Source organism: Aspergillus undulatus (genome assembly GCF_047715775.1).
Source record: "Aspergillus undulatus strain CBS 261.88 unplaced genomic scaffold BDV17scaffold_10, whole genome shotgun sequence".
Classification (NCBI taxonomy): Eukaryota; Fungi; Ascomycota; class Eurotiomycetes; order Eurotiales; family Aspergillaceae; genus Aspergillus; species Aspergillus undulatus.
Window position 1 is genome coordinate 381258 of NW_027396614.1, and position 14559 is coordinate 395816.

General features: G+C 53.5%; 5 protein-coding genes across 5 annotated transcripts; all 5 read left to right on the forward strand.

The window, feature by feature from the left end:
* Window positions 1–1068: 1068 nt before the first annotated feature.
* On the forward strand, window positions 1069–5879 carry BDV17DRAFT_297136 (P-loop containing nucleoside triphosphate hydrolase protein; the record flags this gene model as incomplete). Its single annotated transcript, XM_073763437.1, has 3 exons — window positions 1069–1428; window positions 1511–4015; window positions 4062–5879. The coding sequence occupies 3 exons, from the start codon at window positions 1069–1071 to the stop codon at window positions 5877–5879; spliced, it is 4683 nt and encodes a 1560-aa protein (XP_073618215.1).
* A 422-nt stretch (window positions 5880–6301) lies between these two features.
* On the forward strand, window positions 6302–7246 carry BDV17DRAFT_288927 (uncharacterized protein; the record flags this gene model as incomplete). The annotated part of the gene is made up of 1 exon (XM_073761529.1): window positions 6302–7246. The coding sequence occupies one exon, from the start codon at window positions 6302–6304 to the stop codon at window positions 7244–7246; it is 945 nt and encodes a 314-aa protein (XP_073618216.1).
* A 337-nt stretch (window positions 7247–7583) lies between these two features.
* Window positions 7584–8847, forward strand: BDV17DRAFT_15827 (uncharacterized protein). Its single transcript, XM_073754602.1, has one exon. The coding sequence runs from the start codon at window positions 7748–7750 to the stop codon at window positions 8711–8713; it is 966 nt and encodes a 321-aa protein (XP_073618217.1). The 5' UTR covers window positions 7584–7747; the 3' UTR covers window positions 8714–8847.
* A 601-nt stretch (window positions 8848–9448) lies between these two features.
* BDV17DRAFT_15831 (uncharacterized protein) lies at window positions 9449–10104 on the forward strand. The gene has a single exon (XM_073754603.1). The coding sequence runs from the start codon at window positions 9710–9712 to the stop codon at window positions 10052–10054; it is 345 nt and encodes a 114-aa protein (XP_073618218.1). The 5' UTR covers window positions 9449–9709; the 3' UTR covers window positions 10055–10104.
* A 957-nt stretch (window positions 10105–11061) lies between these two features.
* Window positions 11062–14204, forward strand: BDV17DRAFT_256748 (uncharacterized protein). The gene has a single exon (XM_073757105.1). It carries the CDS (start codon window positions 11211–11213, stop codon window positions 14004–14006), a length of 2796 nt encoding a protein of 931 aa, XP_073618219.1. The 5' UTR covers window positions 11062–11210; the 3' UTR covers window positions 14007–14204.
* The last annotated feature ends 355 nt before the right edge of the window (window positions 14205–14559 follow it).

Consider the following 14559-nt stretch of genomic DNA (forward strand, 5'->3'; position numbering starts at 1 on the left):
AATGGGTGACGCAGGAAATTGTCTCCTCGAGCTCCTAGGCCGTCGTTCGACGACGCAGTCTAGACGACGAGACGTAACACCATAGTGGCGAGTGATATGCACCCACAGTAAGCTTTACACGGCACGACGCGGGAGATCGCAGTGATGCCGTGTGGAACATCACGAGACGCCAGAAGCTAGAGAAAACAGAACTCAAGGACAATCCAGCAAGACGAGAAAATCCAGGATGTGTTTACAATCTTCAGGAGCTCTGTTTGATGTTACAGAATACCGGTCGCGTGGCTGTGTAGTCTGTGTTCGCCGAGATATATTAGAAGGGGGAACTGGTGCCACAGAGGTTGAGACTTGGAGTAACTATAGGGGTCATGCTAGAAGCCATTGGCACACGAAGCTTTAAGCTTCCCAGGAACTTACTGACAGCTACCAATGAGGGTTATTAATCTACGTTAACAGCTTCAAGCTGATCTCTTGACCTCACCACTGATCACTGTCTGCTGCTTGATAATAGAAATATCGCCGACTGGGCGGGCCCTCGGCCGCGGTGTTGCGCAACTGCAACAATTCGGCAGAGTGAGGCCAGTGCACGCGCTGATCTCGCATCACCCGCAGCTGCATCACTTTGTCTCCCAAGCTCCCTCCTTATAACCTCTCTTAGCCTTCCAATGCCTCTTGGGCTTCATCCCTGCCCAGCCCTCCCTACCAGAGTCCGCGTGACAGTACGGTACAGTACAATATCTTGGCTTCACATAGCCGCTGCTTCCTATTCGCCAGAGACAGCCCGTGGCACGCCAAGCGCCAATCACATTCTGTACCGAAAGGCGATACAACCCACCCGTGTGGCCCGCTCAGCAGGAACTTTCAATCTTCAGGACGCTCAAGACTCGCTCAGGAATGCAGGCGTGCAATGGGAATGTGTGACCTTGCTTTTGGACCTTGTGTGCGTGCTAGGGAGGGTATATGAGGCTTTGCTTTCTTCGCGTTGATTCAATCTTTCCCCGGACAAGCTATCCGGCTGCGCACCACCCGTTCGTTCACCACTGAGGTCGGTGACGTCCATTGCTATGAGCGATGACGCCCACGGAGAGAGCTGTCATCGGAATTGGGGTGTTGGGGCTTGTTGCGGTCATTGTCTGTAGTGTTCCTGCGCTACGAGGCCTATGGGCGCGGTTCTCGAGGGATATTGGACAGGGAGCGATTCGACTGGAGGAGGCGCCGGTTGTTTCGACAGGGTATGATGATGAGGATGGCGAGGCCACGGAGCATTCGGTCGCGGAGTTTGAGAAAGCAGTGAAGTGGCAGGGATGGGTCATTGCTGTACTTTCGGTCGCTGGGTTCGGGGTGTCGTTGGCGCAGGCTATTGTCGCGACCTGCGCGAAAGGTGAAGGGAGACGCACAATGGTGGTGTCGTGGTTGCAGATGGTTGGATGGGTGAGTGACCTAACCCTAGTCTCTCGATATTTGGCTCTCCAAAGGTTCAAAAGGGAGTTTGGCTAACTGTCTTGTCTTGTAGTCGGTGACATGCATTCAGGCCGCCTCTTTGCTCACCGAGAAGTCTTGCGTCAAGAGATACTCACTCGGAATCTCCTCCTTCTGGGCCAGTCTCATAGCGGTCACGACCATTGCCGCGCAAGCAATTGTTGCACGGCATAACGGATACAAAGTCACCATCAATTCAGCATTCACAGCTTTGCTCTCAACGCAAGTCGCTGTCGCTAGCATCCGCGCCCTGGTTTCCATCGTCATCCCGCGCCGACCAATCGTGTATTTCGACGGCCAGGTGGTTGACCAAGAGTTCAGTGTCAGCGCCTACAACCGATTCACGTACGGCTGGGCAACGAGACTGCTGACGTTCTCCTCGCGAAACAAAGGCTTAAGTATCGACGACTTGCCCAAACTACCGTTCGCCGCGCGAGCAGAGGCTGTCCATGAAAAGCTGGAGGAGCAGAAGGGTCGAAAGCTCTGGGTGGCTTTGATGCGACGCCATGCGCAGGCGCTTACAATCCAGGGTCTCTTGAGCTTGGTGGTTTGCGTGCTCGGTTTCGGGCCGCAGGTGGCTCTCTATAAGATTTTGAAGACGCTGGAGGATCGCTCGGTTCTCTCGACAGACTCGACAGAGGCATGGATATGGGTCGGTGCGCTGGGTATTTTCTTGGCTCTTTCGTCGAGCATCGAGTCGTGGCTGTGGTGGCTGATCTACTCCGATTTGTGGGTACCGATATATGAGGGCCTCTCGGGATTGGTGTTTGCGAAGTCGATGCGCTGCAAGGACATGAATTCGCCGAAAGGCCCTGCTCATGGGAAGGACGATTGGGAGCATGAAGAGGGCGCGACGGAGGAAGGCGAGGAGCAAGAACGGAATCGCCAGAGCATCATCAATCTCGCGGCCGTTGACTCAAAACGCATCGCGGATTTTGTCACATTTGCCTATCTTATTCCATCCTGTATCATCAGGCTAGTACTAGCCGGTGGCTTCCTTGTCGGTCTGATCGGGTGGCCCAGTCTTCTGGCTGGACTTGGAGGCGCGGTCCTCCTGGCGCCCATCAACTCATGGCTGACGAAAAGATACACAGTAGCGCAAGAAGAATACATGAAAGCAAGCGACAAGCGGACCGGCGCTGTGACAGAGGTACTGCAGGGAATCCGACAAATCAAGTTCGGCGCGATGGAACAGCAATGGCAGGACCGGATCAAGGACAAGCGCGAGACTGAGCTGAAGCTGCTGTGGAGGACGTCGGTGTATACCACAGGCATGGTCTCTGTGTGGATCATGGGACCGTTGCTGTTGTCTGCCATAGCATTGACCGTGTACGCGCTCACCAGAGGGAATCTCTCACCTTCTGTGGCTTTCACGGCTTTGTCTATCTTTGGGTCGCTGGAGTCTTCGCTAGCTAGCCTGCCCGATCTGCTCTCCAAGGCCATGGAGGCGAAGGTCAGTGCGGACCGCATTGACAACTATCTTGGTTCAGCTGAGAAGAGTTCGAATACAGCACATGTAGACAAGATTTCTTTCGAAGACGCAACCGTGGCATGGCCATCCGATGGAGAGGAATCGTGGAACTGCGATCGTTTCGTTCTTCGACACCTGACCTTGCGATTCCCACCAAAGGGTCTCAGCGTGATTGTCGGCAAGACAGGCGAGGGCAAGAGTCTGCTTCTGGCCTCCATTCTAGGCGAATGCGATGTCCTGTTAGGGTCGGTCGCAGTACCGCGGGCGCCACCCTCGTCCCAGCGCTTCGACCACCTTGCTCTCACTGACGCCTGGATCCTCGACACAGCCATCGCCTACGTAGCCCAGAACCCGTGGGTGGAGAACGCGTCTATAAAAGAGAACATTCTCTTCGGATTGCCGTATGATCGCACTCGATACCGGAAGACAGTCTTCGCTTCAGGGCTGGAAAAGGATATGAGTATATTGCCGGATGGGGATCTCACGGACATTGGTGCGAATGGGATCAACCTCAGCGGTGGCCAGCGATGGCGTGTCTCTTTTGCGCGGGCGCTCTATTCTCGTGCTGGGATTCTTGTCATGGATGATATCTTTAGCGCCCTGGATGCTGAGACGGGACGCCATGTTTACGAGCATGCCCTAACCGGGGAGCTGGGACAGGGCCGGACGAGAATATTGGTCACTCATCATGTTGGTTTGTGTCTACCACGAATCGATTACTGCGTTCTCTTGGAGGACGGGTCCGTGACCCACGCTGGAACAGCAGATGAGCTGAGAGCGACCGGGGACTTGACGGACGCGATGGGTAAGGCTGAGGTGCGCCGCGAGAACGAAGCAGCTGCGGAAGATCTTTCTAAGAGCAAGCGCTTTTCCGCTGCTAGCGATGGAAGACGCTCCTCTGTATTCAGCATACACACTATCAAGAAGTTTACCGAAGAGGAGAGCCGCGAGACAGGCGCGATATCAGTGAAGGTCTACGCAGCGTACCTAAACAAGGGCAATCGGCTGTGGTGGTGGATTCTGGCATTCGTGGCCTACGCTGCGTTTATGGCTCTTCTTGTGGGCAGAGTAAGTGATCAATTCACGTGCTATTCAGCCAATGCTAACTTATTAGTCCTGGTGGGTGAGCGTATGGACGGCCTCGTCATCATCGACCCAGTCGGTCTCGACCATCACCGTCGACCACGACCTCATGTTCTACCTCACCGTCTACGTCGGGATCTCCGCCGCCGCCTGCCTGGTAGGGACCCTTCGCTGCCTTGCCCTAGCCATCGCCTTCATCGAATCGTCGAGGCAACTTTTCGATGACCTCCTCGCTACCGTCCTCCGCGCACCCCTCCGCTGGCTCGACACTGTTCCCCTCGGCCGCATCCTTAACCGCTTCTCCTCGGACATCTACCTCCTCGACTGGCGACTCGGGCCTGACATCGGACACCTCGTTTACAAAGTGCTCGAACTAGCCGGGATCCTCGTTGCCGGCGTTACAGTCTCGCCTATTCTCCTCATTCTCGCCTGCGCCTTATTAGTTCTCTGCATCCGGCTGTGCAAAGACTACCTCGCCGGAGTTCGCGAAATCAAGCGTCTCGAAAGTACAGCCAAAAGCCCCGTAATGGAGAAATTCGGCTCCAGCCTCGCTGGCCTCGCTACAATTCGCGCCTTCGACAAAGTCGACACGTATATTAAGGAGATGTACGGCCTTATCAACCGTCACGCCCAGGCATCGTGGTACCTCTGGCTCTTCAACCGCTGGCTCGGTTTCTGGATGGCCATTGTCGGCGCCCTCTTCTCTACGCTCACCGCGGCACTAGTCGTGTACATGCCTGGCGTTTCTGCAGCGCTGGCCGGCTTCGCGATGAGTTTCGCTCTGCAGTATAACTATGCCGTTGCGATGGGATTGCGCTTCTACGCAAACGTGGAAATCGATATGAATGCTACCGAGCGCGTGCTTGAGTACTCTGACCTTGAAACCGAGAATCAGGAGGGGTATAATCCTCCTGCTGCGTGGCCGACAAGGGGAAAGATCGAGGTTGAGGATCTGGAAGTCGGTTACGCAGATGATCTCCCAGCTGTTCTGAACGGTGTCAGCTTCACTGTCCAGAATAACCAGCGCGTGGGTGTGGTCGGTCGTACGGGCGCTGGAAAGTCGTCGCTGACACTGGCGCTGTTCCGTTTCCTTGGGGCGAGAAGAGGCCGAATCATCATTGACGGGTTGGATATCTCCCAGTTAAGCCTGCAGCAGCTGCGCAGTCGACTTGCCATTATCCCGCAAGACCCGGTTCTTTTCTCCGGCACCATCAGGTCGAATCTCGATCCGTTTAAGGAGCATACCGACCTCGAGCTCTATAATGCCCTAGAGCGAGTGCATCTCTTGAAGTTTGACGATACGTCGACTCTGGCCTCAGGCGCACAGACGCCTTCACTTGCCCATCAGAGGTCAACTACGAATCTGGCCCTTGATCCGGGATCTCTGAGCGGCAGCAGCACACTCGGCTCAACGTCAGGCTCAATGATGCACATGCACCATAAACCAACCGGTTTCTTCGCCTCTCTTTCGTCACCAATAACCACCGGCGGGATGAACCTCTCGCACGGTCAACGTCAGCTCCTCTGCCTCGCGCGCGCCATCATCTCCCACCCGAAAATCATGGTTCTCGACGAAGCGACGTCGGCTGTGGACATGGATACAGACGCTCTAATCCAGCGGTCGATCCGTGAGGAGTTTGGACGTGCGGGCACTGATTCGAGCTTACTTGTTATTGCGCATCGGCTGAGTACGATTGCGGATTTTGATCGCATTCTTGTCCTTGATGAAGGAAGGGTTGCGGAGTGGGGGAGTCCGAGGGAGTTACTTGAGAAAGGAGGGGTGTTTGCTAGTCTTGTTGAGAGGAGTGGCGAACGGGGTGTTGTGGAGGGGATTATTTTGGGGGAGTGATAACATGAAGGGTGTTTAGGAGATGAGATGCATTTACGTGTAGATGTTAGGGTTAGCGGGAGTTATTGTATGTGGGTGGTAATAGTGTTTGATATTTACTTTTTTTTCATAAGTTGAACTGTAACAATACTGAAAGCATATGATGTGAAAAGCTTTCTATGAACACTTCTACAATCAAGCAACAATGCTGCAGTTGCCCTTTGTCTCTTACCTTTCCCATTCACAACCCAAGTTGGAAGCCATCCCATCGACAACAAGGTCTTCCATGAACCCTTTTTACGATGGGCCAGAAAACAAAGCCCTTGCCCTTTATATCAACACTTTCTTGCCCCCTCATCAAGCAGCTTCCCCTCTAGTTTGGCAATCGCCCTAATCATCTCGCCCTAATTTGCTCGGACAAGGTTCATACCTACAATACCACGATGTCGACACAAACCTACGAAGACCCCTCCCACGCCATAATCCACAAAGTCTCCTCGGCCCTCGCCAGCAAAGACATAGGCTGCCTCCTCTGGGGCGAGCATTTGCTGCGGACATATGCCTCCTCGATAACGGCAACAGACTACAAGTTCCTGTTCGAAGATGACGAGATCTTCACCGCGTACGATGCTCTCCTCGACTCGAACACCGAAACAAATACCGGATTCACAGAATGCGACGGGGCCTACTCCTGCCCAGTCCTCTACAAAATGGACGAAGTCGCAGACCCCGACCCGCACCCCTCCGAATTCCACGATTTTCCCACGGCGCACGTCCATCTCCACGAGGATTCGAATAACCCGTACCCCATCGTCATAGGTCTCTATGCGAAGAGTCAGTATCTACCTATGCACAACGAGGGCGAGTTCGCCGTTATGGATCCACCACTTATTATTCCGGGTTTTGCGGGAAGACTCCCAAGCCAGGGACGGTTTATCTGCGCGCACGAAATTGGACCCCGTCCATCTAAAATGGGGAATCATGGCGGCCGCTTCGAATACCACCTCGGAAAAGACGTATTACTGCCAAGTCCCATGTACCTAATCGAAACCCTCATCCTCCTCGGAAACCGCGACAGCCGTGTCCCCGGCGCGCGAAATATCTGGACATACTGGCTCTCTGAGCTGCGCATCGCGTATATAAACCATAACCAGGGTCTGGACGCGTGGGATGAGAAGGGGTTGTCGTTGCCGGAGATGTTAAGGCCCGTCTGGAAAGAGGCGATTGATAGTGAGATTAGTAAACTTGATGAGCCGGTTATGTCTGTTTGGAGGAATTTGGCGTGGGATTTTGCGGGCGTGCAGAAGGACTTGGGGATTAGGTGGAAGTTCCATCTGGGGTATAGTTTGGGTATGGAGCAGTGGGAGAGGTGGCCGGAGGAGTGGTAGAGGCCTACCTAGTAGAGGGAGGGAGGGTTTTATTGTTCTTGGGGGGTGTATTTAATGGTGGTAATTTCGTTTTGTTTATTTGGGTGCCGGGTATATATAGATGTCAACGATTTCTCATTATATTCTCATTTGTATTAATCATTTCCATTATAAGACAGCTTCTCTATTGTGCCCTGATACGTAGACATCTGTTCTAGGAATCGTGGTACGCTCCCGAAACCTAGAAACTGCGAAGGCACAACCACCATAACCTAACCAACCAAAATCCAGTATTGCAATGTGCCGCTCAGCAATCCAACTAAGCCCTAACCAGTTATCCGGCTCATCGGCATTTATTGTGAAGCACGAGCAGACCAGTGAGTCACCGCGAGAACCCGGCTCCAAGCGCGTGACACTTCGAGACGGCGCGGGTCCGGCCCAGGGGACTACGGGTTTATAAATGCTTACCCTAGAACCGACAGGTAAATTCATGATTTTTGCAATGATAAACCGCCGCATATTATGACGACCTTTATCAAAACAAGACCGCGTCTCGCGGGTGTCCTCTCCATCCTCGCCCTTAGCGGGACAGCAGTCTACCTGACCCAGAAAACACTCAACAAAACATGCCCACGAGTACCAATAAACCAGGTCTCTAGTTTAAGTGCATGCCGCAACTTCGTTGAGTCGGGCGAGCCAGCGGCTCAGAAACCGTGGGGGACGGAGAAGTCAGTCCTGCTGTCGACATGGTTAGGTGGGGAGGGCAAATCTGTGTGGATGCCCTCGTTCGTGGCGCTCCAGGTTGATATCCCGATTGCGCTGATTGGAAATTATGCAATTGGAAAAAAAGGCACCAGGATGAAGGAGGAAGAGAATGAGACTGGAGGTGGCGGGTATCATCTTGTGCAGAACCTCGTCACCGCATTCTTGGATGCGCGAGCAAAGGGGCTTGAAGCGTGGTTCCTTGATCGAAACGTCCCGCCCATGTCATTCAATCCTGGGAGCCGCTTGTTCGGGAGAGGGAAAGAGTTCGGCGCATTCATGCTTGATAGCTGGGACTCAGGACCAGAACTGCACTCTCAGCTTGACACGACTCGAGGTCTGCCTGCCGACGCACCTCATCCAGCCTCCGCATTCCCATCCAACGAGTATACCATCGCAGACAATCTATCAGGCTCTGAAACGGCCGGCACAGCCATATACTGGAACTTCCCAGCGTGCCTAGTCAGCGCAGTAAACAAAGCATCCTCGTACGGCCTCCCCTGGCGGCTAATGGACGGCGGGTTCCAAGAGTTCATCGTGGAAAGAGTGTCGGATGAGATGGCAAGAGTGACCTACGTCACGCTTGAGTGTTCTGACCTTCATCCGGGTGGTCTGGAGAGCAGGGATTATAAGAAGGTGCCGTGGGTTATGTATGAGCTTCATGTGTTCTATGCGCAGGTTTTGTTGTGGAAAACTGTTCGGCTGCTTAAGCGTCGGGGTGAATAGCCCATGGATAGAATTAGAGATTCGAAGACCAATGTGACTGGCTTGATCGTAATGATCCCTGAGTGCATTGGTTTCGGGAGCCTGAGGGATCTACAGGCACAGCCTCCAGCTAAATGGACCTGGTTCTTGGCCGGCATGGGAGGCCTACGCCAGATATCTACTCGTCAAGTCGCGACACTGTGGGAATCTGGGGAAATGTTGGAGTTGTCGGTCATAGACGAAATCAGGTAAATGCTTCTCTTTAGATGACGGACAGTTAACACTAAGAGATGTCAGATATGCCCACTAGGCGTTTGGCCCCAGAGATCGCTACGACGTATCCAATGCCTGCACCCCAAAATCAGACCCTGGTACTTATCATCGCCAGGATGGACTCCAGGACGCAGCGGAAGATGTTGAGGGTTGTTTCTGATGCTGGCGGAAGATCAAGGTATAAAAGGAGGACACTGGCCCACAAGCAACTGGCCAACTGACCGCGGGTTTCTGATTATGGACCACACATGCCGCCTGCGCAGGTACTGCCATCATAGGGCTCGACGGGATTCTTGGTACTTTTTGCTTCAGGTTTCTCGCCCATCCAACCGTCGCCCAAGTTACATATAAGGGTATGCGGGAGTTCGACCGCGGACGCTAACTTCCCAGTTTCCGTGCAGTGACATTGTTTGACTGCAACTGTCAGTACATACTAGGCGATAGCCCTGGGAAAAATAATCTGCTTACCTCACCTTTTAGCGCTGAATACGACAACCTGTCTTCGGGAGCGGTTTCCCGGAGTCTTGAAGGACCAGACTGTACTACCATGTGCTCGTATCCATATTTGAGTATCCACTCTTGTAAGAAATTCTGCCAGCTCTTGCAGACTCCTTCGCAGCGATAGATCTGAAACAGGGGAAAGATAAAAAAGATATCAAGCTTAGAATGTTGTAGGGAACGATTTCGAACAGATCTTTCGGGTTCTGCGGCTACCGCGCAGTTAAGGTCGAAGGCAAGTTCCCCATGTCGCAAAGAAAAAAGCAGGAACGACCACAAACGTCAGGCAGGATTTTCGGTTGCCTACTAGAGGATGCCTCTGATTATTCAGATACAGCAATCTACTTATACTATGATGAATGTTCCCTTCATGGTGATTTCTTTGTCGTCCTGCAAAAAAGGGGAAAAAACAACATAGGCCACTTACAAAGCTGGTCACGCAGTATGGCTTGTCATATTCACATCAGACCCTTTGAAGCCTTGTCGTCGTTAGTCTATCGATATGTTCGCTTTGTTATGGCTCTACTCCCAGTCGCTAACTTTCTCATCGATTTCTCCCTTTGGATTCTAGTCCTTTGCGCAGCATTATGACCACAGCTAAAGACCTGTTTCAAGATTCTTCCATTCCTGATTTTGCAGCGTGTGAGGGCGCAGTTGTCTGAAACATCATACAAACAGCCGGTAGGAATGCTAACCCACCCACTCTGAGGTCTTCATCAATTGCGCGCAGGGGCTTATTAACTCGGGAAGTACTTGGAAGCGCCGGATGCATGAGTGTCCTTGCTTTCGCTCCGGCTTTGTAGGCTCATCACTGTCAGGATAGAGCGGCGGATCGCATACTATACCAACAATCTTGGAGCCTGCAGGCTTCGCTGCTCCTGATGATTCCCCACCACAAACAAGAAAGCCCCAAGGCTTGTCGAGCGGTGCAATATACCGATTCTCAGGCTCAACGGCTGTCTGGGCGGGTTGTTGTGCGATGTTAAGGTGGATGCCCTGTTCCTTTTCAGGATGCGGCTCGCTGGTGGAAAATCCGCGAGACGGACTCGGGTTTTTCATTAACTCCATTTAGATTATTGGACATTGCGTGGCTCGGACAAGAATAGAAGTTTCAAATGACAAACACCATTGGTTGTCCTTGGGGTGATTTGCAGGCAGGAGGCCCGGAAGGAACGCCACGACAAGGCTGAAAGCTCGAGGGCGCTGCCAGTTGCCGTGCTCGGGCTTCAGAAAGCGCCGTCTTACTTTTCTACTCGCTGCTCATGCAACAAAGGGCGTTGGGGGCCAGAAGAATCACGCACAGCATCCACGCAAGGCTGTCGTATCTGGACACGGCATTCCCCCACATGCCATATGGTTCCCTCTAATTGCTGCCAGATTGAGGCTGAGCTGGATTAGCTTCCCCAGGAGATTGAATCTGTTTAGCGCAAAGCCTGAAGGATGGTGCCAACGTCTAGAAGCGCCAATAAGCACTAGGCTTATGGGTGCTTTTTCTTTGTGAAATTGCCCCCACTCCTTCAGGGTGCTCAAACCTTTTTCTTCGCTGGGAAATTGAATGGAACTGGCAGATCACAGATCGCAGATTCAGATTCCGACCAGGCTGACGCTAGCACTGCCTCACGGTCAGGGCCCATGCAGGGGGTCAGCCTTTCTGTTTGAGGGTTACTTGATCCACCACCTGCCTTCTGCTTCCTGCATCTTGCACTGCTGCTTGGGGAACCTAGAGGATTCCCTCTGCTTCAACAAGATGCCACAACAGCAAACAGCCACAGCCCCAGGGCGTGCGCGATTCTATCAACAATTCAAGAAACAGAGCGACTCGCCCAGTTTAGCTGCTCCAACGACGTCGCCTATAGTCACAGTATCCGACTTCAGCTTCAGTTCCCGACCCGGCTCGTTTTCGTCCGCGCGCAGCGAGACTATCGACGCCTCAACTGCTAGGCCGCAAACCCAGCTTCATCCTCAATCTCCCAGCTCAACCGGGGGCCTACATATTAGAAACCTGAATCTCCCCGCTGTGACTGCGGCGAAAGCAAGATCAGAGCCCTCTCACCCCCGCCCGCCCCTCAGCCTGATTCTCTCCAGCGACGCGTCAACCCTCACGTCTGCAAGATCGGACTCCTCCAGCGCGCCCTCAAACCCTCACTCGCGAGCATCCAGCTACAGTGGTAGCCGGATACCGTACCGACAGCGACAGACCGTTGAACCCTTAGTCAAAAGAAGCTCGACGCCGTTTGTCCGACCAGCGCAGTCGACAGTACCAGAATCGGTCTCGTACCCTACATCACGTTCGCGATCCTCCAGCTTCACCAGCAATCATAGCCATGTCCCCGGATACACTGCATTCGAGATTCCACCACCTCTTCCCCCGCGTCCCTCCCGGGCTCCTGACGCCGATTCCTTGCGACTGCGAAAATCTGAGCCACAGTTGATAGACAGTCAGCCAGACCCCTTACGATCGCACCCTCCTTCGCCCTTGTCTAACCATGGCGGGAGCCAGCGACAATATCGGAGTATGAGCGCCAGCCACCCCTCCAACATTGCTCCAGCACAGCAAGCTAGACCTCCATACCGGAACAGCGAGCCTTGTCCGACGAAAGAACGGGAGCCCGACACTGCCGCCCCGAAAGCTCCGCCCAAGGTTCCGCCCAAGATACCCTTAGAATCCTCCGGCGAGATTTGCCAGGAGGAGCCTCCGCAACGACAAAATCGCAATGGCAGCTATAGTTTTGCCAGTGAGACCGCAGTGACTGCTGTACACCATCGGCCCGTATATCGCAATGCCGCTAGCGACCCCCTGCTCACACGGACACCTACGTATGAGACCATACTCTCACCGTCCAGCGCGCACTGCAGGTCTTCTAGCGCCAGTGCTAGTGCCAGTTGCAGTCGCACAGAGTCCGTTCAGGATACACTAGCCGCCTCTCAGTCTCCTTTGAGAACCACAAACGAAGCCCCTGAACCCGGCCGCCGAAGAAGCTCTCCTCTATCCAAAGTATCAACGCCCCCTGTTACACCACCGCCAGAAACCAGTTTTACGCCCGGTTTGATGCCAGTGACCACAGCTATAATTGCACAGAACAATAGTCAATCATTTCCCACCAACGCCACAGCTGATCCCCAAGTCAGCAAGCCACTTCCTTCTCCACCTGTCCAGGGCTCGTCGGCGACTGATCTCGCCCTCTCCAATCGCGAGCACGCCAAACAATCCCGTCTTTCCCTCAACAGTCTACGCAGCTTGAGTCTTCTTCCTAGGTCGTCCAAGGTCAATTTACAATCCCAATCTCACGCACAACCCCAACCGCAGTCTCCATTATACCAAGCGAGGTTTACCTCCCACTCGAGATCTACAACCTCAACATCAACCACACCACAAAACGACTTTGCAAATCAAAGCCAATCCCAAATGCCCGTCTCAGCCTCAGCATCGACACTAACAGCAACACCGAACACAACACCAATCTCAATTTCATCGTCAAAACAACCTCCTTCCTCGAAATCACCACCTAGCAGCGCATATACAAACCCCTCAACCCCCCTCCTAACCCTAACAACTCACGTCGAAACACAGCTCTCCCTAACAACGCATCTGTTCAACATCTACTCGCACCGCCTCACTCCAACAGAATCCCAGTGGGTATCCTCAACGATAGCAGATACATCACGCGCCGTCCAATCCATCAAGGTCCTAACCGAGTCGCTACGCGTCGAGGAACAAACGAATAATGGGAAGGTTGGACTAGGGAGCAGGATGATGTGGAAGGTTAGAGATGCACGGAAGGCGAAGGAGAAGAGGGAGGATTTGACGTTGTGTCATTCGAGTTTACTCTCTGTTTTAGGGAGGTTGCAGTCTGTTCAGCGGGCGGAGGAAGGGATGGCGACGGGGACGGGTTCGGAAACTGTGCAGGGCGATTGCCAAAGTCAGGGGCAGAGCACCGCTCAAGATGGTACCCCAAGCGAACCAAGCAACCCCGTGAGCGTTGAAGTAGAGACGGTGCATGCCCACCAGCATCAACCACCCGCACCAACCTTTCCTCCCCCCCCTCCACCCCCTTCCTCACTTTGTCATTCCCGTCCTCCCGCTCCTTCACGTCCGCCTCCACCACCACCACCCCCCCGACGACGACAAGAAAAACCTACCCCGGGCGTCTCATTACAAGATCACGAGAAAGAATCAGCCCCAGCCCCAACGCCATCAACACCCTCGGCACTCTCCCCCTCATCAACCTCAGCACACAAACCACCAAGTCCGCCCTGGGACCTGACAATGCAAAAGCAAGTCCCCGGGATGGAACTTGTTGTTGATGCGGGCGTTACAGATGCACAATTGGTGAATAGTTCGACGGTGCAGTTTGCGCTTTGTGATCCGGAGAGTTTGAACCTGGGCGTGAGTGTGGGTGTGAATGATATGACCGATTCGGGGTCGGCTTCGAGTCTGGGGTTGAATTCAGTGTCAGAGCAGGGCAAGTTGGATGAGGAGTTGTTGGAGATGTTGGCGTGGCGGTGGGGGAAGGGCAGGGCGAAGAGCACGGCGACACAGTAGATACCGTAATAGAATATGATAGATGGGATTTGATTTGTTGGATTTGGTTGCATCGGAGCATATGGAGCGCAGCCTGGACTTCCAATTACATACATAGCGAGGAGAAGGGGCATTAATTTCCGCCGTCAAAGTGAAGCATACTTAGCCTTATGTATAGTGATCTTTTTCCCAGCGTTGTACATTTCCCGCCTCGTGTAGAGGCTACCTAACCTAGACTATATTAGATTTTACTTTCATAAACCGCCCTCTCGCCCTCAACCAACACTTGACCCCTCCCCAACCTCCGTCTCCCCTCATCAAGCGTCTTAACAACCTCCGGGCTGCGCGAAGAGCCACGTCCCAAAATCCACTGTTGCCCTCGCGAGACTCGTCAGGTGTGCGATTCGTTGTGATTCGGGGACGGCCGTTATGCTGTATGGCTTGAAGGTGAGGGAGAATTCCTTCGCGAGAGTCTCGGCGGATTCGTGGATGTTAAGGGCGGGTTGGTTGGTATTGGGATTGGGTTGTTGTTTGTGGAGGTATGTTGTTAGTATGCGCCAGGTGCGGAAGAGGT